This window comes from Conger conger, chromosome 5 (genome assembly GCF_963514075.1).
Source record: "Conger conger chromosome 5, fConCon1.1, whole genome shotgun sequence".
In the NCBI taxonomy this organism is placed as follows: Eukaryota; Metazoa; Chordata; class Actinopteri; order Anguilliformes; family Congridae; genus Conger; species Conger conger.
Window position 1 is genome coordinate 53,700,409 of NC_083764.1, and position 24,537 is coordinate 53,724,945.

Below are 24,537 nucleotides of genomic sequence, written 5' to 3' on the forward strand. Positions count from 1 at the left end.
TAAAATCAGTCATTTCCAAAGAGAGTATTGGAAATTGATTCTTGCCTTAACCACATTCCATTTTCCATGGTCATATTACTTGAAAGAATGTGGGAAACATGGAGAAGCATAGTTTTGAAGTGATGCTAGTTTTGTTTGTCTGAGCCATTTCCCCCAAACTGTTTGTTGTAAGTTGGCACACTTTTGATATCAAGCCTTTCAAACACAGACCAGCCTGGAAAACATGTATTTACAATATGATTTGTAACTTTTTACTCTTTCTTAAGCTGGAAAACAAAATTGTAGTAATGAAGTAAATAAATGTTTTGCCTGTGTAACATGTTAGACAAGTTTTCCTGAGTCCGAGATTGGATTAGAACCCTGGCCACTCCCTCGTCCAAAGATTCCATAGGCAGTCAGTTGAAGGTGAAATCACCCCTAGCCAAGGGCAACAACGCTGGTTTGAATTTGAGGCTTATGTTACAGTATAGAGTGTTGTCACAGTAACCTGCTACAAGGCCTTCACGTCACCCCACCTCGCTGTGCTTCTCTAGTGAACTAGCCAAGCTACATCTGCTACTCTTGCCAGAAAAAAAAGTGTAATGGTAATGGTCTAATGAACCCACATTTCCCCCTGTGCCCTCCTGCCTACCATCTTCTGACAGACATGCTGGCCATAGGTGATCCCAACCAGCCCACCATCCTGGCGGTGTCCATCGCCGGTGGCATCGTGCTGCTCATATTCCTGGTGGCCTGCTTCGTAGTGAGTGGCAGGTAAGGTTTTGCCATTTTGTTTGTTCAGTATCCCCTTTGGCTGTGTTCTTGGCATGGGTTTTGTAGGCACAGGAAGAAGCTTTGAGACCAAGAGACTCATGGGGTAATTATCACCCATTAACTGCACTCTCAGAAAAAAAGGGTTATTTGGCTCGTCTCCATAGAGGAACCATTTCTATTCATTTATGGAACCCTCGATCATAGGTGTGAAGTGTGAAAGCTCCCAGACAAAGAGGCATTTTGCCTGACAAAGAATCCTTGAACTAGTTAAAGTTCTGCTGAGAAGTCTCAGGGTTCCTTTTGGAACCATTTTTTTCTGAGAGTGTTGGTCTGTATACTGTGGTGCCCTTTTTTACCTGGGGAGGTTTGGCTTTGAGTGTCGGCCACTGTTGTTTGACAGCCAGCTTTTGTATAGAATGCAATGCCTTTGAGGGGAACAGGTGTGATTTGTATTCAGAGTGGTTTATGAGCAGGGTGGAGATACAGGACCTTAAAGCAAGGAAGCCCCTGGCTGTAGGCCCTGGCCAAAGGTGAGGAGTAACATTCCTTTGTTGGTGAGACTCGCCCTGAAGTCACTGCATACTTGCTTGTACACATTTGACGTACACACTGTATGGCATATATTTACTAACAAAACATCCTTACATTTCAAGATTACAAGATGCCAAGAAATGGATACAGGGCAGCCAAAAATAAATAGAGAGACCAGTACAAGAAAAACTAGACACACATTTATAGATTATTCAATAGAGGTGGTGGTTAGCAAGGTAGGCTACGGCTTCTCAACACTGTAGTACGGCAGAGCTGAGCTGCGAATGAAAGGTCGATGGCACTTTTGGCTTCAAATACAGAGATGAGATTGAATTCTGGGGACCCATTGAAACAATTCTCACAGTTTGTGTTGGTTGAATTTGGAGGAATTACAGTCTGAGAGCAATGCTGTCGCAGCCTAGGACAGTATTTGTGTGAAGACCATACAAAGGACGCACAGACGAACCAACCATGAAACCATGACTTATCACGATCCCAGCCTCGTGCCAGTAAACAAGAGTGCAACAATGGTTGTGCTGCCACGAGGGTCTGAATCAGGGAGAGCCACGTGGAAATGTCAAGGTCAGTTGTATTGTACTGGCCAGTCTACACCGCGAGAACTGATGACAAAGCCATAAAGCACAAACTAACAAATGAAGTTTAGATATAGATCCAGTGTGGCCTCTGAAAACAATTATTTGTCATCCCTGTAAACCATTCATAAGACGCAAGCTCCAGCTGAATTAAATTGCTGTTCTTTTCCTCAATAAAACGTCTACCAAAGACTCTAAAAACATTAATATTGATTGAAGGTGATTGTCTATCAGGGTGAGTGCTCTATTCAGTATCGATTGAGCTGGGATCTAATCATGCTAGACTGTCCTCCATCCTCCTTCCCACTGAACCCCACACGGACATACATATACACACACACACACACACACACACATACACACACACAGAAACCTACATGCACATCCACATATATGAGCATACACATATGCACATACACATACAGACACACACACACACACACACAAACACATATACATGCATGCATACACATGGTATACACTGATAATACACAGCATTGTTGTAGAAATAGCAGTTTTTTAACAATAAGACATAAAACATCACGCTCAAGAGCAAGTGGAAAACAGTGGCTGAGGAAGAGTGGAGGAAAGCCAATTACAGATGAGCAGCAAACGAGGTGCTAAGCAGGTTTTACTGGGACATCAATACGTCTTCATAAATTACTCAGCCTGCTTTCTGCTTTCAGTCCTGGCCAGATTAAAGGCATGGTGATTGATGGACGATGGGGTGAGGGTGTTCCAGAGTACTGACCATATGTGTACATATAAAGAGGAAAATTTGCAGACGTTCATAAAGTGTGTGTGTGGCCGCGTGTTCTTGTGTGCGTATGTGCTTGTGTGGTGTGTGGTGATGCGAAATGAGGCAGAGAGAGTGAGAAAAAGATAGAAGGGATGGTAATTAGGAAAACAGAAAGAGAAGAAAAGGTATACAAGATTGTTTTGGCGTACGAGAGACAGAAGTTGAATGAAGATTTACTTAACGTCCTTACAGTACTTACAAGATGCCAAGAAATGGATACAGGGCAGCCAAAAGCAAGTAGATAGACCAGCACAAGAAAAAGAGAGGTGGTTCGCAAGGTAGGCTACAGCATGTCAACACTGTAACACAGCACAGAACTGAGAGGAGAGAAGTTTGGAGTGACATTGAGAGAAACATTAATTAGGCATAAAAAATGACCAATAGATTATATCAAGAAAAGTTGACATGATGTTAGGTTGTGTCAAAAAGACTTTCCGACAGCATAATATTGGCAAAAGCCTGATTAATAGTTGAGCCAATCAATGACTGCTGAGTATGTAGTTGTAGTAGTAGTAGTAGTCATTTATATTATAAAATGTATGGTCCTTATTAACAATTTTAGTGAATGAATGCACATAGAAATAATGAATAACAATATTGACTGAAAAGGTGTAGGCTGAAGCTTTTGCTTATTATACCTACCCTTTTTACATGACATATTCTAATAGTCAACCCTTCCACTACTCCTTTTCCGCTATACAAAAACAAAACAAAAAAACTTCCTTAACAAACTTTTGCCTACTTGAAAAGATCCAGAAGTATGTACAGTTGCGATCAGCTTCATCAGGTTCATCGTAGCCAGCAGGGAATTTGGCTCAGGTTCCTATTTTATATCCTCCAGTAGTTTATTATGTGGCTGTGCAACCTCACTATTCGTTGTTTAATTAATTTAAAGACGCTAATTGTCGAACGAAAATCCCTTGTCTTATTCTGTTTTGCCTTTGTCCTCTTTGACTCCTCCTGGCTCTGATGGCGGCTACTATGTTTGAGACAGAACACCTTATTAACCTTTTACAGAACGCGAGGTAGGCTACAGCAGCGATCCGGCGAGTTCTTAAAATCCTCACACAAAGAGTTGCAAGTAAAGTTAATTAATTTAGCTAATCAAAGGGAATACTTAATCAACCTAATTTACAAAATGTCCAACCTGGTTTTGTGTGTTGCCCCAAGTGTGCATACATATACTTCTCAGCAACAATCCATGTACGTCGCATCTTAAAGGTGATTTTGACCTATGGTGACCTTTTAGTAAATCCTAGATAGATAATGTGACCTTGTAGGGGCTGCTTTAGCCTTTGAAAAGCAATCTTAGTATGTTTGGCCCTCAGAGAGAAGGAAAGGAAGTGAGATTGTAGTGAGGTGTAATTTCTGCACTGATGGGTTTTTGCTTTTGAAGATTTTGATAGAACATTAAATCAGGAGTGTCTGCTGGGTACTCATTATGTTGCAGAGGTCTCTCTCTCCCTCTCCCTCTCTTCCCCTCACTCTCCCTTGCTCTTATGTTCTGTCTTCCTTTCAATTCAGTTTTAGTTTAATGAAAAATGTGTTATAGTGACACATTTGAATATATTGCCAACGCTTTACCAAAACAAACATTAGCAGCGTAGTAATTTAATTTAGTCTGATGTTGTGTTAGGTGAGCTACAGACTATATTGAACGTAAATTTCATCAAATCAAATTAAATACAAGCTAAAAAATGAACTGTATAAATAAAATAAAATTGAATGATCTATGATACAAGGAGTTTTTTGCTGGCGTATCACTAGTTTGTCAGGTAACACTTTGCAATAATATCACACTAATTGGTGTCAACTAATGTAGTTGGTAACATAACTACTGAGAAGTTAATGTGTCCAGCTTTGCTAATGTATTTGCACAGCATGAAGTCATTTACAATATTAGCTAATGCCAATTCATGTAACCTTATTGTAGTGTGCCCGTTTCTTGTACTGTTTTATCCTTCCCTATCTCCCCCACCCACCTACTGCTGTCGATGCTTCAGGGCTGTGTCCTGTGGCTGAACCCTGTGTTTGCCTGAGGTACGGCTGGCACACACACGCGGCCCTGAACGGTGTGGGTTCACCCTGCGGCCAACCACAGCCCCCATCCCCCTCTCAGGCCCGGACAGACAGGATGAAACCGATATTGTACTGAAAGTGCCCCACTAGGTATCCATTATTGGAAGAGTATGCGGTGTTAAAGTAGCGGGCGGGACCAAAGGGATTTTAAAGAGATCTGTCATTGGGAAGATTCCTCTCAGACTTTGGCAATTTTCCCCTGCGATACCGAGCGAGTCGAGCATTCGGTGGTGCAATTGCAGTCCTGCGTACGGAGGTTTGGCCCCCATACCCTAGACTTTGCGGTATAAAACTGACGATGATTAGAAGCAGTGTTTGGTGTTTTTATTTGGATCAAATATCTTTTATCCAGGAAAACTTTCATACAGAATATTTTACAATATATCTTTGCCACCCTCTCCGATAGATAGTTTATTATTAAAAAGTTTATCACTAGAAATGATTAATTATGATAGATTTTGTATGGCTGGATTATCGTTTATAAACTTCTGCATCAACAGTACAATGCAAAAGTGAAAAGGTTGTCATGAAGTTGAAACTCTAAGCTTAAGGTTTTTTTTATTTTTACGTAGGCCTATATGCACTAAAAATGTATATCACAACTTGCATTTTTTTATTTGGATGTGAAAATGATCTAAACCGCTGTTAGCTAAAGGATTAGACTATTGGTTAGACAATGCCAGCAAGTTGATTGGTTGCTTACTTATATTGAGCGTATTACAGTATAACAGCCCTGTTTACCCCATCAGTAGCCATATTTGTTCACTGCGCCCAACTTTTCAAACTGTTAGCTAACGTTAGCGGCAAACAGAAGAAAGTTTGAATAGGTTAACTAACATTTGCCGTCTTTAACGCATATCAGGTTTGCTCCTGTTTTACCGTTTACTGGAGTCTCAAGCACCTCCATCTGATTCCGTATTTAGGAAGAAAGGAGGATGTGAACGGTGGGAATAATCCTTGGCTTTCCTGCCCTAGTACAACGATAGCAGTGATTGAGTCATCTTTGTAATCAGAGGTGAAACAGGCCGGAAAGCTTTCCACTCGTGCTTGTGGGCATACGATAAACCTTTTTGTCATCTCAAGTTTATTTGTGTCTGCGTGTAAGCGTTTGAGCTTGAGAGAGTATATTCGTGTGTGTGGATGTACGTGTGCGAGAGAGAGAGAGAGAGAGAGGAAGAGGGGATGAGACACTAGAACATCTGTTTGAGACTGTGGGATATCCTTAAAAGTTAATGACATCCTTGCAACAAACATGCCATGAACAAGAAGCTCATTAAGCACTGAGAGAAAGCGCTCTGGTGTACAGCCTTGAGGCAGTCACGTTTCTGCTGAATATTAAATTACACATGACAGACGGCGTACACTGTAAATGCAGTAAAATTAATGCAGGTTAGGGAAATGTGCTCCTCATATCCCAGTTTCTAGTAGCTATTTAGCAAAATATCTCATAAACTACCTTCAGTCAGACCTGGGTCAAATATGTTGAAATACTCTCTAAAAGTGCAAGCCCCACTTTCTGGTCCACTTGGTTGCACTACACTCTACAGTTGTACCTGTGTACAGTAATTGTGTCTGAACCTGTGTACAGTAGTTACAATCTTAAGCCTAAAAGGTCTTGTGTGGGTGTAGGACTGCTTAAATGTAGCAAATCAACCACACCCTGATCCCAATTTAAGAAATGTCAGTTTTATTTGTCTGCCCAAGCTGAACAATATGGAGTCAGGGCCAGGAAGTACAGTAATGGTAAATGGTAAATGGTACATGGTTATCATTTATATAGTGCCTTCATCCAAAGTGCTGTACAATTGATGCTTCTCATTCACCCATTCATACATACACTCGCACACCAATGGCGATTGGCTGCCATGCAAGGCACCAACCAGCTCATCAGGAGCTCCCACCTTACTGCAGAAAAACTAAAAAGAGAGGAGAAGGGCCAGACTGATCAAAGCTGACAGGAAGGTGACAGTAACACAAATAACCATGCATTACAAGAGTGGTATGCAGAAGAGCATCTCTGAACACACAACGCATCAAACCTCTAAGTGGATAGGCTACAGCAGCAGAATACTTAATAAGTCCAATAAATACCTAATAAAGTGCTCAGTGAGTGTATATGCTTTAACAGCCATCGCGCACGCTAAATCTAAAGTGAGAAGGCTGTGACTGACAGCAAAGCTGACAGAATGATAAACAGGACGATGCACAATTTATGCATAGCCCGGGTTTACTCATCCCCTGCTTTTGTTCAGTCCTCCAGCAGGTATTTGAGTTATCTACCGGTCTGCTTTAATGGCGCATAATGATAAGGCTAAGACATGCAACGTTTGCCAGGAGCTCTTTAATGCGAATATAATGCGTGTCATTGATTAACATTAATCCGAGGACCCACTCCGGCTGATTAAAGCCCGGGAATAAAATGTCCATTCCACAGGTCTGGCTCCATCCTATTAGCTGTAAGTCACACACATGAGATGATTAGAAATTGTCTGATCTCCTTAAGGGATTCTCCCTTTCATACAAATCAAGCTCTTGACAGTGTGACCGAAGGATTAGGGGCGGTTTTAGAGAAAGAAGGCATTAAAGATGCACAACTTTTTTTCCCGGGCTGTAAAGATTGTTAACGTTTTTTTGTTAAGAAATGTCGCTTGCTTCCATCTTTGTTATTTCTGTACCTAGCATACACATATCTGGGTGGTCTTTAGACTGCATGTCTTTGTACTCAACTTGCTTCATGTCTTCAGAATTTAAAAGCAATGGAGGGAGCTATTAGCAAGGCTTTCGTCCTCGTAATTAACTAATTATTGAATGTTTACAAGCCTTTTGCTGCTAACTTTAATGTCTGACATTGACTGGGGTGTCATAAGTACGCAGATTGGGAGTACTCGCATTCTTAACTCCACATCTGCAGCTATTATCAGAATGCACTACAGCAAGCTCATTTAAGCTCATTCAAACAATTAAAATTAAAGTATAAATATATGTAAATAAATAATCTTGAAAATTTTATACATGTTTATTCCATGTATCCGCAATGGAATAAACTACTTGTCATCGTATATTTATTGTTTATTAAGCTCACTAGTCCTGAGTTGCTTTGGATTTGGCTCAATATCTCCTACACATTGGTTGCAATGAGACAGTGGTATGAGAGGAGGTGGACTCTTCATAGACACTTCCTGTTTGCTCTTGGCCCCTCATATACAGCATACTTCCTGTTTGCTCATGACTCCTCATAGACACTTCTTGTTGTCTCATGACTCCTCATATATACTTGGTGTTGTCTCTTGACTCTTCTAGATACTTCTTGTTGTCTCTCAACTCTTCTAGATACTTCTTGTTATCTCTCAACTCTTCTAGATACTTCTTGCTGTCTCTTGACTCCTCACAGATACTTCTAATTTTTCTCTCGACTCCTCATAGGTACTTCTCATTTTTCTCTCGACTCCTCATAGCTACTTCAAATTTTTCTCTCAACTTCTCATAGATACTTATTATTGTCTCATGACTCCTCATAGATACTTCTTGTTGTCTCTCGACTCCTCATAGATACTTCTTGTTGTCTCTCGACTCCTCATAGATACTTCTTGTTGTCTCTCGACTCCTCATAGATACTTCTTGTTGTCTCTCGACTCCTCATAGATACTTCTTGTTGTCTCTCGACTCCTCATAGATATGTCTTGTTTTCTCTCAACCTCTCATAGTACGTGTCTGCTGGCAAGGGCACAGGTCCAAGGAGCTTTTGATGGAGATGAATGTGAAGCCAGCGGAGGTTTGGGGGAGGGGTACTTGGTAGTGCTGACCTCACAAGGGGGGTGGAATGCAGACAAGACATTCCAGACCGTATCAATTTCAGCTCCCGTGCCCAGAGAGCGTTTAAAAAAAAAATTAATCTAATAAATGTCTGCACATCTTAGAAAATACACTCTGAGTGATACTGTCTGTATGGATACATGATTTATTTGCAGCTCTCACTGCTGCATTCAGAAAGAGCCAAGGTTACAACAGCTGACATGTAACCAAAGTTACAAGCTCTCTCATGTTCCCTTTGATATGCATATTCACATGGTAAAAAACATTCCTAGAACAAGGCACAGAAAGAGATGTCATTGTTGTATTCTGCTATTCTGTCTTCCGCATCATAGCCATCACAAAAGAAAGGTTTCTTTCCTTTAATGGGCCTCTCCTTCATTCACCTGACCCCCATGTCACTACTTAAATTTACTATTTCCCTGTCTCTCTCCCACTCACTTTATCTGTCTCTCCCTGACACTCAACAGCTCACTCTCAATTGAAATGTGCTTTACCCGCATTGCAAACATACATTTGTACAGCCGAAGCAGATACAAGTTATAGAAAAGCACAATAAAATTTGCACCACAGGAAATATGTTGAATGCGTTGTTGAGAAATGAAAGGTAACGAGTTTGCAGTCTCTCTTTCTCTCCTTTCTTTCACCATTTGTCTTGACTGTAATGGATGCATCAACATTGTATCTTCCTTGAATTGGTCTCCAGCAGATCTTGTAGTGAGAATAGCAGACAAAGAGATCTGAGTCAGCGCTAACTCTGGGGTGTTACTGCACATCCATCTAATTTCAGTACATTCAGTAGACTGCATGGAGTGAAGACTCCCACCCACTCACACACACACACACACACACATACTGGCACATGCAGATATACAGCAAATCACATGTATTCACACAGCAAGAAAGATGAGTGTGAACAGAGGCCATTACAGCTTCCAACGTTTAAGAGTGGCACCATGCATATCTGAAAATGCTGTCTGAGAGATGGGAGGACGTGAAGAAAGCGCGAGAGAAAGAGAGAGAGAGCAAGAAGGAGAGAGAGACAGGATGTACTTGGAGAACTGCAGAGCGGAGACTGAGTGAAAGAAGAAGAAAAAGGAAGGGTAGAGTGTGAGGGGACTTAGGGAGAAAACCCTGCTTGAGGGAGAAAGTGCTACAGGGTGAAGGTTGTATTAGTTGTATTAAAAAAGGTCTCCAGTGGCAGAGCTTTATATTACAGAAAGAAATTGATATGCAAATTGAAAGGAGAGGGCTCTGAAGTGACTGGAAGAGGAATATGATTGTCATTTCTCATCAGAAGAAGGTGGGAGGTGTATAGGTGCAACCTTTTCCAAATGCTCCAGATCATGTACAGAGCTGAAGGAGAGTGTGAGTGTAAGAGAGAGAGTGAGAGACGTGATTCATTTTCACCCCCCCCCACACTCCCAAGAACACGATACTTCAATTAAACCATTCGTCTGTGTGGAAACAATAGAGATTAGACATACTGGACTAGCACAGCTCTTTTTGTCAGAGGACACTTTATCGATACCGTAGGCTCCTGTTCTCCCAGGCAGGGCTAAAGAGTATATCTGCATGTCTACAGTAAAACACAAACGGGTCTGCATTCAATGAAGTCTTTCCATCACTTAAACTCGGAAAAAACGAGAGTGTTCTTCAAACACAGTCTGCTGGTTTCAGCTACCGTCGAAATTAACTCAGCAAACTGTTTGCGACTGACAAAAGTACCACTTGCGTTTAGTCAGAACTCCAATGAGTGTTGAATGTTGAATGTTGATTGAATCCGGGATTTAAGTGTCTCATCTCAGTCCTCTTGAGATGTTCCCGCTTTGGCTTCCGCTATTTACTCAGCTTTGGGTGATGTGCCCTTCGGGTATAAAAGGGAGGAAATCACTATGCCCTGCATCTAGAGTGCACTATTTATTTTTAAGTGCTGAGCGTTAGAATGCCTGGCAGGAGGCCGCTGTTGCCTTGGTCCCGCAGAGAGGGGCCGCATAACTCATAGCGATTATGAGTGACTGCGCGGCGAGAAAGATGCTTTCTGTCATTTTCATGGGACAAATCTCTCTTTCTCTCCCTCTCTCTCTCTCTGTCCTCATTCACCCAGCTCATCAATGAAACAACCGCTAGTCGGCTTGAACAGAGCACAGTTTCCCTTAGAAAAGGGTTAGCGCTCACGCTACGGCCTGATTATCGTAATCTCAGCCATGTACACGGCTGCTGTGTTCGACATTAAAATAAAAAGACATCTTAAACTGGAGAACAAAAATCAGGTTCTGTGTTGAGTTAATTACCCTCAGAGTGTATGCCGTACCCCCACCACCCTTTCTCAGTTACTCCCCCCCAAGCTTCAACACACCCCTGTGGTGATTAGGGTAAATGCAAGGGAGAGTGGGGGGAGGGGGGGTGATCTGTAGGAGGTGCAATTTTCACTTTCTGATAACCACATGTTCAGAAATCCCCCCCACCCCTCCCTCCCCCCAACATTGCCCACGGCAGCATGTTGCGCTTAATAAGCCGTGCTTTCAACCCAGCGGGGGGTAAATGATCATAGACACGCTGGTGGAGCTCTGGAGGGGGGGTGTTGGGGGTGTGGGTGTGGGTGTGGGGGTGGTGACAATCACAGGAAGCTTCCCTCTGGAGACCCTCCACCTCTCTATCAGTGCCCCCCCCCACCCCCTCCACCCCACTTACGCAAGATGCATTGGGGAGTCCAATCCCAACACGAGTCGTTTGCCCAACGGCCATTTTCCCAACGAGTACGTTTAAATAGACTTTTCCTGCCCACTCAGCCTGCATAAAAGCTAACGAGGAATAAAAGAGTACGAAAGTGATATACAGTGCACTGAAACCCAAGCCCCTGCTCCCCCAAATGTCACTACCCACTCACTCTGTCTCTGTGAAATTATCCGTGTTTATACCATGTTAAACTCTGGTTTGCACAAGCCAGATATGATAAACATCAAACTGGGGTAGTGAACCAAGAGGCTGTCAATAAGACTTACAGTGGTTAATGCCACCCTCTGAGCTGAACGATCACTGTGACCCAGGCAAGGCCAGGCAGTGATTTCCTGAGGGAATCGAGTGCCTTTCTGAGACCTCAGGTTTACATCAACGGCAGGTGTGTGGGGTCGGTACTGACAGCTTGTATAGTCTAGTGGAAAATGCTGATCTCAACCTTTAGAAATGTTTCTCAACCAATTATAATCAAAATCCATTTAAAATATAAAGTGGTTTGATTGAAACAAAGTATTTCAGTAGTCCTCATCTCTTCTTCCCAGATTAACTTTTGTTTCTAATTCTGGCACACGTTGCAGACAAATTACAATGGAAATAAGAAAGAGAGGAGGTTCAAGGATGGGTAGTATTGATATTGTGATTAATTGAAGCTCCCTTTTTGTAGTGAGCATTGTTTCTTTAAAGGGTGATGTGGACCTTGAATTTGTGAGGGAGGGTTTGCAAGCCAAGGCTAATTGAAGAACAAAATGGCCGCTTGTTTTTCTGCCCTCTCCCAGGCCTCCTGTCCTCCACTCAGAAATAAAGTGACAGTGGAGGTACATTTTTGTTGTTCATGTTTTGTTGTTTGTACAGGTACAAATTCATTTCATATTGCTGGATAGGGTTACAATTTTATGTACCTATAGGGTACCAGACCTATAGGGTACCACTACAGCGACAAGTATTTGGACCTTTTTAGGCATTTTTCATACCATTATTTCTGAGAGTGTATACCACATGGACAAAAGACAATTTACTTGTAACACAGTCGCTGAGGAAGTCCCAAATACATTGTCAAAGTGCAGGGTTTGGGAGGCCTGCTTTTACGTCACATCTGCCACTGGTGGCAATGATATGACTGTAGATTTACTCATCTTTTGCTCTAGCGGTGGTTTTCCAGGCATGTTGATCTGCTATATGCCAATGTTTTAACTTTCATCAAATTTCTGGAGAGCCCAAATCATTTTTTTGCATATGAACTAAATACTAGTTTACTAGCACAATTATTATGGATCTGAGCTTGAGGAAGAGTCAGAGATGTGGTTGGCTGACCTATGGAGGAGCAGAACAAAGAGTATTGATAGACGTTATAGTTTGCCATTTGAGACTAATGCACTAGGGCTTTCAACAACCATGTGGAATTTCCTTCTCAGAGTTTGCCTCACACATGTACACATACACACACACACAACCTCAGATGAATTTCAGACCTCAAATTTTTCATGCGCACATTATATTTTCCTGCTGCTTAGTGAAACCAATTAGCGTGTTTCCCACTTCGCCTGAGCAGACAGCAGCGCTTGCAGACAATGGCGGCCTCAATCACGCTGTTACAGGGACGAGACCAGCAGACTGGAGTAAGTGGAGTAAGAGGGTTCAGCTGAGTGCCTAAGCAAACTGAGCCAGAATAAACAGGAGGTGCGGGCGGAGAAACTTCCTCTCTGGTGCAAGCTCGGAGCAGTTTGAACGCCCCAGAATGACTCAGCTCTGGCCATGTACGAGAGCCTGATGTCTACCTGGCCTGTGTTTCAGACACTGCGGCTACATCAAGGCCAAGCAGGACCCAGAGGAAGAGAAGATGCAGTTTCAGCACGGACGAGGTACAAACCGTCCACCATTTACTTTAGACAATGTATTTTCACTTTTCACACCAAATTCAGAATCCTCAGTCATACTGTATATAATCCTCCATGGACCAAGCAGCCTGCCCCTGTTAGACTACAGCTCTAGACTACGCTGTAGGCAAGGGCAGACTGCAGGTTCATCTTGGACATCTTGATACTTCTGTCAATTTAACCCTCCCTACCTGGAAAGCAGTATGGCCTGTTAGCTTCTTTAAACACTGCACTCTCAGAAAGAAATGGTTCCAAAAGGAACCCTGTGATTGCATAGAAGAACCCTATCTAGTTCAACGGTTCTTTCTCGGGCAACATTATTCTTTGTCTGTGAGCTTTGACACTCATACCTATGATAGAGGTTTCTATAAAGAATAAAAAGGGTTCCTCTATGGAGACAAGCCAAAGAACCCATTTTTTCTGAGAGTGCACAGTCAGAATTAATTTTCAGACCATGTAATTTGTCACCACACAGGGTTCCAGCACTTTATTTTATATGTGTCATATGACAGCCCCAACTACCTGCCTTTTCATTTATGTTTTTAAATGTGTATTGAGTATTGTTCCATACTTTGTAGCTGTAAATGTTATCGTCTAACTCAACTTCTTTGCTTGGTGCCTGTATCCTAAAAAAGCAATTTTCTTGAAACTGTATCACAGATATTTGTCATTGTATGGGCAAAATAGATATGTGCAAGGCTACGCTTGGCAGCAATAACTGGTGCATTTTCAGTGTTCTCAGTTGATGGCTGCCAGTTTCTTATTCTGACGAGTATTCATAGCATGGAACCGTATTTCATCCAAGAACTCTCATATTTGTATCATTGCGGGAATGGGCAGCTTCCCAAAAAACAAAAGTGAGTGAACAAAGTGTCCTTCTTTTGCCCAAACTCTTCCATTCTTCCCCCTGGACTCCTCCTCTCTCCAGTCAAGCTCCCAGGAAGCCGAACTTACATCCACCCTCACACGTACGAAGACCCTAATCAAGCTGTCCGTGATTTCGCCAAGGAGATCGAAGCCTCCAACATACGCATTGAGAGGGTCATAGGAGCTGGTGAGTAAAAAAAAATACAAATAAAAGCCTTAATCAATCAGCAGGGCCAGCTTGGTTGTTACCACATTAAAGTCCCTGTGCATCCAGTCATCTATCCAAAAACAAAATGTCCAACCCCATTCCCACCCACTTCCAGTTAGGCAATCTCGGATTTTCAATTATTTCACAGATTGACCGATCGCATTATGTGCTCAATTCCAAATCGATTCCTTGCATGGGGAGGAATCTATTTTTAGAAAGCATCTTGGCTAAGCTGGTTGTATAGAAAACACATGCATGCAGAGAAACACACATCAGTGCCCAAGTTTTTCCATCATAATAAAGTCTTAATGCTTAATGCTTAATGTCAGTAAACACAGATATGATAGAAATTATTTTATTCTCAACTCAAAATGCATATGTGTATGCATAAAATATACTCACCTAAAACCCATTGACTATTTTCACTCTACAGACCACACTTTACTACAGGAGACCTAGTGGCAATCAGTGGATAGGGGTATTTTTTTTTACTCTTGACAATTGGTAGCCTGTTAGTGTATGGGGCAGCATTGAGAAGAAGCAATGCAGTACTAACTAGAGGAACATCGGCAAATTAAATACAACCCACGACTAGCAGGATGAGGCTAGATGGCTTAGCTCCTAACTGTTTTGCTGAGGCTGTAGGACTCTAGGGCTGTAAAATTCCTTTTGCTGATTGAATTGCTCAGAAAAATCCAGCCATATAAATTCAGTTATTTAAACACACATCTCTTTCTTTTCCTACGTAAGACTCCACTCCGCTTCATTTTTTTTGGATAGCTTTCAATGCTAGCGTCTTGTACATAGCGAGCTGGCCTTGTTTTGGAACGTCGCCGTGTGTCTAAACTCGCTCTCTGCGCCACGCGGCTCATTAAAAGTCTCCTCCGACTCCGGGGCTTGGCGCTAATGATGAGCTTCTTAAAAGGATTTAGCGGAGGCCCGGCCTTGTGAGACATCGCCTCTCTGTGTGCGACTGAAACGGCACGAGACAAAGGCCTCACATCTAGAGCTTCCAAGCGCTTTCCCTCTTCCCAAACCCGTTTCCCCCTCTTAGAGATATGAGGTCTTTGTTTTTCCTCCCTCTTAAAACATTAGCCCCACCCCTGATGCTGAAGGATAGGAGAGCTTTCTTCCTGATCCAGCCTCTCGAATGCTCAAAGAGCACAAGGGATATGTGGATGTTGTGCCTCGCTAAAATGGTGGATGTTTAGATGTGAGCCGATGTAGCAGACGTTCACATAAAGCACTGTGCCCGGCAACTGAGAAGCTTCCTCAGAATAACTCAGCCCCCATGTAGAGTTTCCTGTGTGCAAGTGTCACAGACAGTATGAAATTCAGACAGATGGTTCTCTGTTATAGTTAAAGCTTTGAACATTTATCTTTTTAACGGTTTCTTTGTCCAAATACTTGTCCTTCAGCTCTCTCCAGTTCTTTTGATAGCTGGGTGATTTATGTATTTTTCACAGCTTTCAGTTTGTTTCTGTAGCTACATGGAAAGCTCTAAAAGTTAATGTGTTTGGACATAGACAAGCAGCCATTCACAATGCTAAAAACATTAATTTGATTTTGTTATATGTGGAACAGTCCACGGATCTCCACAATTAATTGTTTTATGCCTGCAGTTGTATGAACTTTGGTTGACCTCAGTCGTGTTTGAGATACTGTTGGAAAATGTCCCAATGAAACTCATTTAAGCAGCAATAGCAATAGCTTGTAGTTTTGTACCTCAAACATTTTCACGTTCCCTGGGGTTTATTTTACATTTTTTCAGAATGTAATATGAAAGTAAATGTATATTGAAGCATTTGTCACCCCAGTAAATTAAAGCACATTACACACACACATATCCATACTATATATTACCCACCTTGTGCCCTACATTAAATCACTCTTTCGTCCTGTTTATTAAGTGCACTGGCCCCCTGTGTGTATTAAACTGACTGTGAAGCTGTATATTGAAACACATTGCTGCCTTATTTATTGGAGCACACTGCCAGCCTGTATATCAATACTACTACGGTGTATCGAAGTACATATAAATTAAAGCGCTGCCCTGTATATTAAAGGCAGTTCTCGGTTGCAGGTGAGTTTGGGGAGGTGTGCAGCGGCCGTCTGAAGCTGCCCAGCAAGCGGGAGATCTACGTGGCCATCAAGAGCCTGAAGGCGGGGTACTCGGAGAAGCAGAGACGGGACTTCCTGAGCGAAGCCAGCATCATGGGCCAGTTCGACCACCCCAACATCATCCGACTGGAGGGCGTGGTCACAAGATGTGAGTGGTCTGACCCCCATCCCTCAGTTTGGTTGCCTTCCGAGCGGCCAACCCTGCTGTAAAGTCATCTAGCTGGGTATGAGCTGGTCAACCAGCATGGCCAAGCTGGTCATGAAGCTCATCTAGCTGGGTATGAGCAGGTCAATCACTTAGTGCTGGTAGCCTGTCTGAGCTTGTACATTACATTACATTACATTACATTACATTATTGGCATTTGTCAGACGCTCTTATCCAGAGCGACGTACAGTTGACTAGACTAAGCAGGAGACAATCCTCCCCTGGAGCAATGCAGGGTTAAGGGCCTTGCTCAAGGACCCAACGGCTGTGCGGATCTTATTGTGGCTACACTGGGATTCGAACCACCGACCTTGTGTTTCCGAGTCATTTACCTTAACCACTACGCTACAGGCCGCCCACTGGTCAACCAGCTACCAGCTGTTTCAAAACCTAGCTTGAACTGTTCTTTTCAGCAGGGAAAACCGGGCTTCATTTTCGATGCTCATTCCGGGTCTTGTTGTGAGGCTGGTTTCCGAAACGTGTTTCATAAGTCTGTCGATCGTAAGTTGGTGTGACATCACAGGCACTCGGCCCATATTTGTTCTACAGTTTGTCACCTTCACAGAGAAGATGGCAAAAGCGGGAAAATTAATATGCAAACGATTTCCCGGTAGCCACCTCCCCCCCCCCGTTTGTTTGAAGGGGGAGGAGTTGAGTTGACTTGAGGCTTCCTGCTAATAGGAAGGAGCACAAATCTGATGGCAGCCATGGTGACAGCAGAGGTAATTGTAGACATCGGCACATTCGGGGGAGGCATTGTTCCCTTCTCCTGTGCAATGTTTGCCTTACGCTGGCCGCCGTTTTAATCCGACAGGTGACTGAGCGAGCAGACCTGCGCTGTCACAGAGACAACAGCATTCTCAAAATGGCCGCCCCCCCACTCTTGTCTGTCTTGTCATTTTCTTTCTCTCATTATTCTTTTGCCTTCAGCATCTCTTTTCTTTTCTGTTTTCCTTTTGTTTTCTGCTTCCTACCTTTCTGTAAACAGTTTGCCCTTGAAAGACGGGTGGTAACGCAAACATATTTTGACTGTGACGCCGCGTCAAACATGGAGTGCCCTCTGACAAAGACCTTTATTGTTGGCAAAGATGCAGGTTGTTGACAAACACGGCCCTCTTCCTTTATTGAAAGGCCTCTACGGTGCTGGGGGAAGTTCACCTTTCTCCACAAACACAATGCCCTTGTCTATTAAACGTCATCTCGCGTGGGTAATATGACAGAGCGATCTTAGCAACACCTATGGCCTGCAACGAAAGGAGCATGCATATTTATAGCTCACCGGATATGAATAATTTAAATCATTAATTGGATGTGTTTTTATAGTTCATGAATATTCAGTATAATGCATATTAAAACCCCTACTCATTTCTTATTCTTTTTCCCCCTTCTTTCTGTAATGTGAAATGCAAATTCTGACCTTTTGGTTCAGTTTGGTTTAAATGCTTTGTAAGACTATTACTGGAGTAAATCAAGTTTGCTTTTCATTTTCGAAAGGCAGATGTTGGCTAATCGCTAGCTTTCATGAGAAAGTAGCATGCTAAAGAGCCACGTAAGTGACAGAGTTCATTATTACGGATAAATTTGTTTGTTTAAGAGTACGCCGTGCGCTGGAGAAGAAAGCATATTTTTGCCACCGGCGCTCAGCAGGCTAATGCATTCTCGCCCGACAACGATTTGCGATCAACAGCGTGACCCCGTGACTGACACCCGTTGACGCCCTTGAACGTAAATGATATGTCACCCACTGACTGTGAAGATTTGCAATTAGGGGGTGTCCTTATGGGGGGGAGACAGGGGGTGGGGGGCAGGGGTAACACTGCTGGGGTTGTGGACAGCCTACGTGAATTTATAGCAGATAATGGATAATAGTGAAAAAGGCAGCCATTTCACAGTTCACAGCTCAGGTGCGGTAGCCCAAAGCCAGGAGGGGACTGAGGGGTGGAGTGGGGGGTTCTGGGGGTACTACAGGTCAATATCACCCACGGCACTGGTTTGGGGACCCAGCTGGTAGTGTCACAGATCTAATCTCAGAGTTCAATTAAAACGATAGCAGACCTGTGAGGGCCAACAGTGTGTGTTCCTGTGTGTGCGTGTCTATGTGTATGTGTCAGCGTGTTTGTAAGCATGACTTACCTTATGTGTGTGTCTGTGTATATCTGTATATGTATGAGTACGTTTGTAAGCATGTTTTACCTTATATGTGTGTGTGTGTGTGTGTGTGTGTGTGTGTGTGTGTGTGTTTCTATGCGTATGCATGAGTGCATTTGTAAACACGTTTTACCTTACATGTCTGTGTATGAGTTTGTGTCTGTGTGTGAGTGAATTTATGAGCATATTTAACCTTGTGCCTTGTGTATATTTGTGTGTGCCTGTGTGTACTTGCATCAGCATGCATGCGTATCTGTAGCTGCATGTGTGTGTGTGTGTGTGTGTGTGTGTCTATGTGAGTGTCCACACATCGCAAGCTGCCAATATAGCCTTATTAAAATCATATTTTAAAAAGCGCTGCCGAGCTTTGATTGCTTTCATTGTTATGCTAATTGATGCACCGCTGAAAGGACAAGTTCAAACGTGCCCTTTATTTAAATATGGCACGTCTGAGAAGTGCAGAGCTATCGCTACCTCTTATCTTCCTTTTACGCTGATAACAATCATCTAATCTGGGCACAATCGACGCTCTTATCAGCAGTATACACTCAGTGAGCCCTGTATTAGGTAGACCTGTACACCAGCCTGCTAATGCTAATATTTAATCAGCCAATCATGTGGCAGCAACTACATGCATAAAAGCATGCAGACATGGTCAAGAGGTTCAGCTGTTTTTCAGACCAAATGTGGTGGAAATGTGATCTAGGGGACTTTGACCGTGGAATGATTGTGCCAGAGTACCTTAGAAACGGCTGATCGCCTGGGATTTCCATGTAGAACAATCTCTAGAGTTCGCGAAAAACAAAAAACATCCAGTGAGCAAAAATGTGTTCTTAATAAGAGAGGTCAGAGAAGAAGGGCCAGACTAGTCAAAGCTGACAGGAAGGTGACAGTAACGCAAATGACCACACATTACAACAGTGATGTGCATTTCTGAACACACAACCCGCTAAACCTCTAAGTGGATAGGCTACAGCAGCAGAAGACTAATAAGTTAAAAAAAAAGTCTGTTGAATACTTAAAAAAGTGCTCGGTAAGTGTATAACTTAATGCACTTATCCTCTTCCATACCATGCATTTTTCAAGGGAAGAGACTCTTCTCTGAGCGGCAAGAGCAACGTTAAACACGAGATGCGAATTAGTCCAATAGATTGTCACACACGGTGGTGTTATTTGACGGTGCAACATCTAAGTCTATGTCTTTCTATCCAATCTATCCATTGATGATACATCTGTTTGAAGCCTCACTTTAATTACAAATCTGTTAAAAAGAAATCAATTAGGGACTGCAATCAAACATTTCTTTGCATCAGTTCTCACGGGTCTTAGACCTGACATGTGCTCTAAGTTCGAAAACCAATTCATTTTTGACATTACATTTTACTTTCATCCAAGGCAACGTACAAAAAGTGCATATGAAAGTAATTAGAACAAACTACAGAGCAGATTGGATAAGCTACAATTGAAAGAAGCTGTTGTACCGCCATGAACATTATTTCCAGTACGCATGGCAAATAGGCCAAGTCAGTAAGGAATTAGGAATAACTACAGTACCAAGATAAAAACAAATGCAAATACAATATATAAATACAAATACAACTGCAACTGTGTCAAGATTAGACTACAAAGTAAAACATGGAGCTAAAAGAACCATTATTCAACTAAAGACACCACAAGTGATCTCAATCCGGCTCCGACCAGTTTCAGTTCCAACCCGGCTGATTTCGGTGAGGGAAATGGAGGCCAAAAGGCACCCCCAGTCTCCCGTTTGTCCTAAATCACGGAGGTCCTGTTCGGAGAGACAGCGACAGAATGGAGGAGCCACTGCTGAACTGTGTACATGGGTCAATGACCTATGGTACAAAGGAGTGCTAAAATGGGCTATTCCTGTTTTCAACTGCAACCTTTCTGATTCTCTTTATGACTGAAAGCTTCTTATTCATTTGAGATACAATACACACCAATACTATCCATACTCCCTCTATGCAGCACACATACTGTAGATTGTGCCTTATTGTAACCTAACCATGTGACTTCCTGCTTGTTTCTGTCAGAAATCAAAATGTTTGCCAAAACAGATTTCATTATCAAAGGCCATTATTCATATTTTCCTATAGCAAAATGCCAGTGCATTGCATTATGATTTCCAAAGTATATTTAGAGCACTTTCATATTGTCATTAATCCTTTCAGCCTCTGAAAGAACGGGAGAAGCATTTCATGGCAGACTCTTGTTGTGCATGTTACCTGTTGCTCAGAAAAAATGAGCACTTGTGTTCGCAAGTTTAAAGCTTTCTCTGACTTTAAAAGCCATGTAGAGTAGATTTGTGTTATAATGATTATTCACAACTTCTAATATGACTCATATAATTATTCTTCTATTCTTCTAATATCACCACTCGATTGACATTCCTATTTATTTTAGCATATTTTTTACTCTTTATCGGTCGTAAACATTTGAAACAATCTCAATGTTTCAACTGGCTGGTGAACGCGAATACAACATGAGTTGTATGCTTTCGCATCAAAATTTTGTGATTGTGGTTTGTGATTCTAAGAGTGTCTTCTGATGCTGATAGAGTCTCCTGACAACATGCAACTTCTCGTTGTGCAGTCATTCTGACCCTAAACTAGTTTGATCATGCGGAAGCAATCTTTTCATGATTAATTCACACAATAACCTTATCAAGGGTCCCTTCACTTTCCCTTGGATTGGTATCCTTTTCATTAGTCATTTAAATAGTAATTTCTTCAATGTAGTCTCCACAGTCATGAGCTAGTAGGATGTTTATGGCTGGCGATAATGTGTAGATCATCTGGCCCTGCCATGTTTACGGACATGTGATAGTGTCACAGGGTTCGGTCAATGGCCGCCTTTGTTTCCATTTTGATTGGAGGTCAATGAAGAGAGGAATGCCTGGGGTTTTGAGATACATTCTTGTTTCTTGTCAGAATAATTTGGTATGGCAGATGACCAGATGATTGCTCTTGATAGCATGAAAAAGCATGAAAGAGCCTTTTAATGTCTGTATTTATGTCCACGGGAGCAGCAATCTTCTTTATTGCTGCTGTTTTGGTGAGTATTGTATAGGCACAGTGTTAATTTCATTGGCCATTGCTCCAGAGAATTGAATTACAATTGTTTTGAAAATTTATTGTCTTGAACCAGTGAAGAATAGTAAGGGAACAATGATATATTCATACAGTGCACCCACCCACTTACACACAGACACAAACATATACACTCACAATCCAACACAGAAATACACACACACACACACACACACACTCACACACACATACATGTCTATGTTACAAAGAGTGGACTGTCACCCTTGACCTGCCAAGAGGGACAATATTTTCTGTACATTCTTTTCAAAACAAAAAATGAATATAGAATTTTGTTTCAAGCTCATTATTCATCCTGTTTATTGAGATTGTACTTGTAATGCTTTTAAAAAATCACACACGCAAACACAAACAAACATACATACCAACACACACATACACACACCCACACAAGCTCACACACACACACACACACACACAAACACAAGCTCACACACACACACACACAAACACGGACAAACATACATACAAACACCCACACATACAAACAAACACACACACACACACACACACACACGCAAACACATACACACACCCACACAAGCTCACACACACACACACACACACACACACAAACACAAGCTCACACACACACACACACACACAAACACGAACAAACATACATACAAACACCCACACATACAAACAAACACACACACACACGCAAACACACACACACACACACACACACATGCAAACACAAACAAACACACACACACACACACGCAAACACAAACACACACACACACACACACACACTCCCTTGAAGGCATTTCTCGGGCCACGGCTCCCGCGGTGCAGTAAATGTGCTTTTCGGGGTCCGGGCCAGAGCAGGCTCACAACCCCACAGCGCGGCCCGGCTCTCAGACCACCCCTCCAGCCAGGATCAATCCCGAAAACCCCTTTCATCCATCTCTCTGATAGAGCGGTCACAGGCCCGGCTGACATCAGATGCTCCCGCTCCCGGTCCCCGCGGAGCTCTCCGGTCACCTCGCAGTGTCCAGGCTGACAGCCACCATTAGTCTACAGGATAAAAGTGAAAGGGAATTGGATTTTTTTTTGGGGTAAGGGGGGGGGGGGTTGGAGTCGAGGGAGAGCGTCTATCAGAGAAACAGATTGATTTAATTTGGATGATGTACAACAGCCTGTACTCGGGGGCCTCGGTGCGGGAGATTGTGTGACTCGTCCGTGTCGTCTCGCCCGCCCGCCTCTCCCCCCGTGAAGTTATTGGCCCAAACCCCTTTACCCTCTGCTAGTAGTCTTCCAGCCTCTACTCCCTACAGAACACATTCACTTACATTAGTGTGTGTAAGCTGGGGGAAGGAGGTCAATTTAAGATGGCCGACAAGGCCGCGAGACAACCGCACTGCGTAAACCGCAGCCGTCTCTGCTCTACCGATAGCCGCTGTCCTTCCCCGTGCAGAAAACGCCATTCCAGGCTTAATACCGTAGAAACGTGATTCCTGGTTTAACTCACCTACTGGGCTGCGTTTTGGGGTGGGGGCGGACATGTGTTTCGGACATGTCTCTGTCACACATTAACCAGTCTGGATGTGACTTGGGGAGGGACAGGGGGGAGGAGGCTCTCGAGCGATCAACACGGCGTTCTCTCCCGCTCCGGGTCAGAGCCGAGGCCGCCGATCGTTTGTAAAGCAGGCCCAGGTGCGAGCGAGAAGCGCCGAGCTCCACAGCTGCAACACTCTCATTAAGCACCCTCCACCCCCCTCCTGCCTCGACCGCACTCTCCACCCCGAGCAGGTCCTCCGAGCCTCTCCATCATCCTCCACGTGCCCCTCCCACCCCAGGTGCGCCCTCTTAAAGCCACACCACCACCTCCCCCAAAACCCCCCGAAGCTCGTTAATATTAATGAGCTTCCTGACACGGATAGCCTCGGAGGATCTCCGGGTCTCATTGTCTCCCGTCAGTCTGTCATAATTAATGAGAGCAAAAGTGTGGTGAGCAGGAAAGGTTAGCAGCCGGGGTCTTCTCTTTCTCTCCACCATTTCCTCCAATGCACCGCCTGAATGAAGTGTTCAGACCTGTCAGCCATTTTGATGGGAGATTATCAAATTGACACAGTCGTCCGAGCTCATATTTGCTTATTCGCATTCGATTTCGTTTTCGTATCATTTGTTGTCTCAGCAAATGATAGGTACTCCAGCGCAAACTTCCCTGTTGGCATTTTTACATATCGTCTGTTTATTCAGTACAGTTGGCTGTCTTTCTATAATAATTCAGGGTAGAAACCACGCAGTCAAAGGCAAAATTGTGGTGTCTTAGCAGACATACTGAACCAGTATATCAAAAATCCATCAATGTAAATATGAAACAATAACACTTTGTAATGGTTCTTTTTTTATTTACAGGTAAGCCTGTGATGATTATAACTGAGTTCATGGAGAATGGGTCATTGGACACCTTCCTAAAGGTGAGTCACCACCATCGACACAGACCTGGTTTTACTTCGACAGGATTTAATCAGCAGGCGATGTGGCTATGTCATATCACACGCACACCGTAGTTTCCCGAAAAAGCGTGCTTTTGCACGCCATCGAGGAGATCGGCAAACGGGATCCGAGGAGGACCGACATCGTCTGCGTAGCAGCAGCCCCTCGGCCCGGCGAATTTATTGGCTCTTTGTCAGCGAGGATGAATCGACAGCGTAATTTCATTACACAAA

At 43.1% G+C, this 24,537-nt stretch overlaps 1 protein-coding gene across 4 annotated transcripts in view; it reads left to right on the forward strand.

Annotated features, from left to right (window-relative positions):
- epha4b (eph receptor A4b) overlaps positions 1-24,537 on the forward strand; it is a 115,390-nt gene that overhangs the window by 82,780 nt on the left and 8,073 nt on the right. For all 4 annotated transcript variants that reach the window (XM_061241413.1, XM_061241412.1, XM_061241414.1 and 1 more), the window contains exons 8-12: positions 645-753; positions 13,096-13,163; positions 14,107-14,232; positions 16,337-16,522; positions 24,224-24,285. In XM_061241413.1, coding sequence (XP_061097397.1) covers positions 645-753; positions 13,096-13,163; positions 14,107-14,232; positions 16,337-16,522; positions 24,224-24,285 — 551 coding nt within the window. The remainder of the gene's footprint in view (positions 1-644; positions 754-13,095; positions 13,164-14,106; positions 14,233-16,336; positions 16,523-24,223; positions 24,286-24,537) is intronic.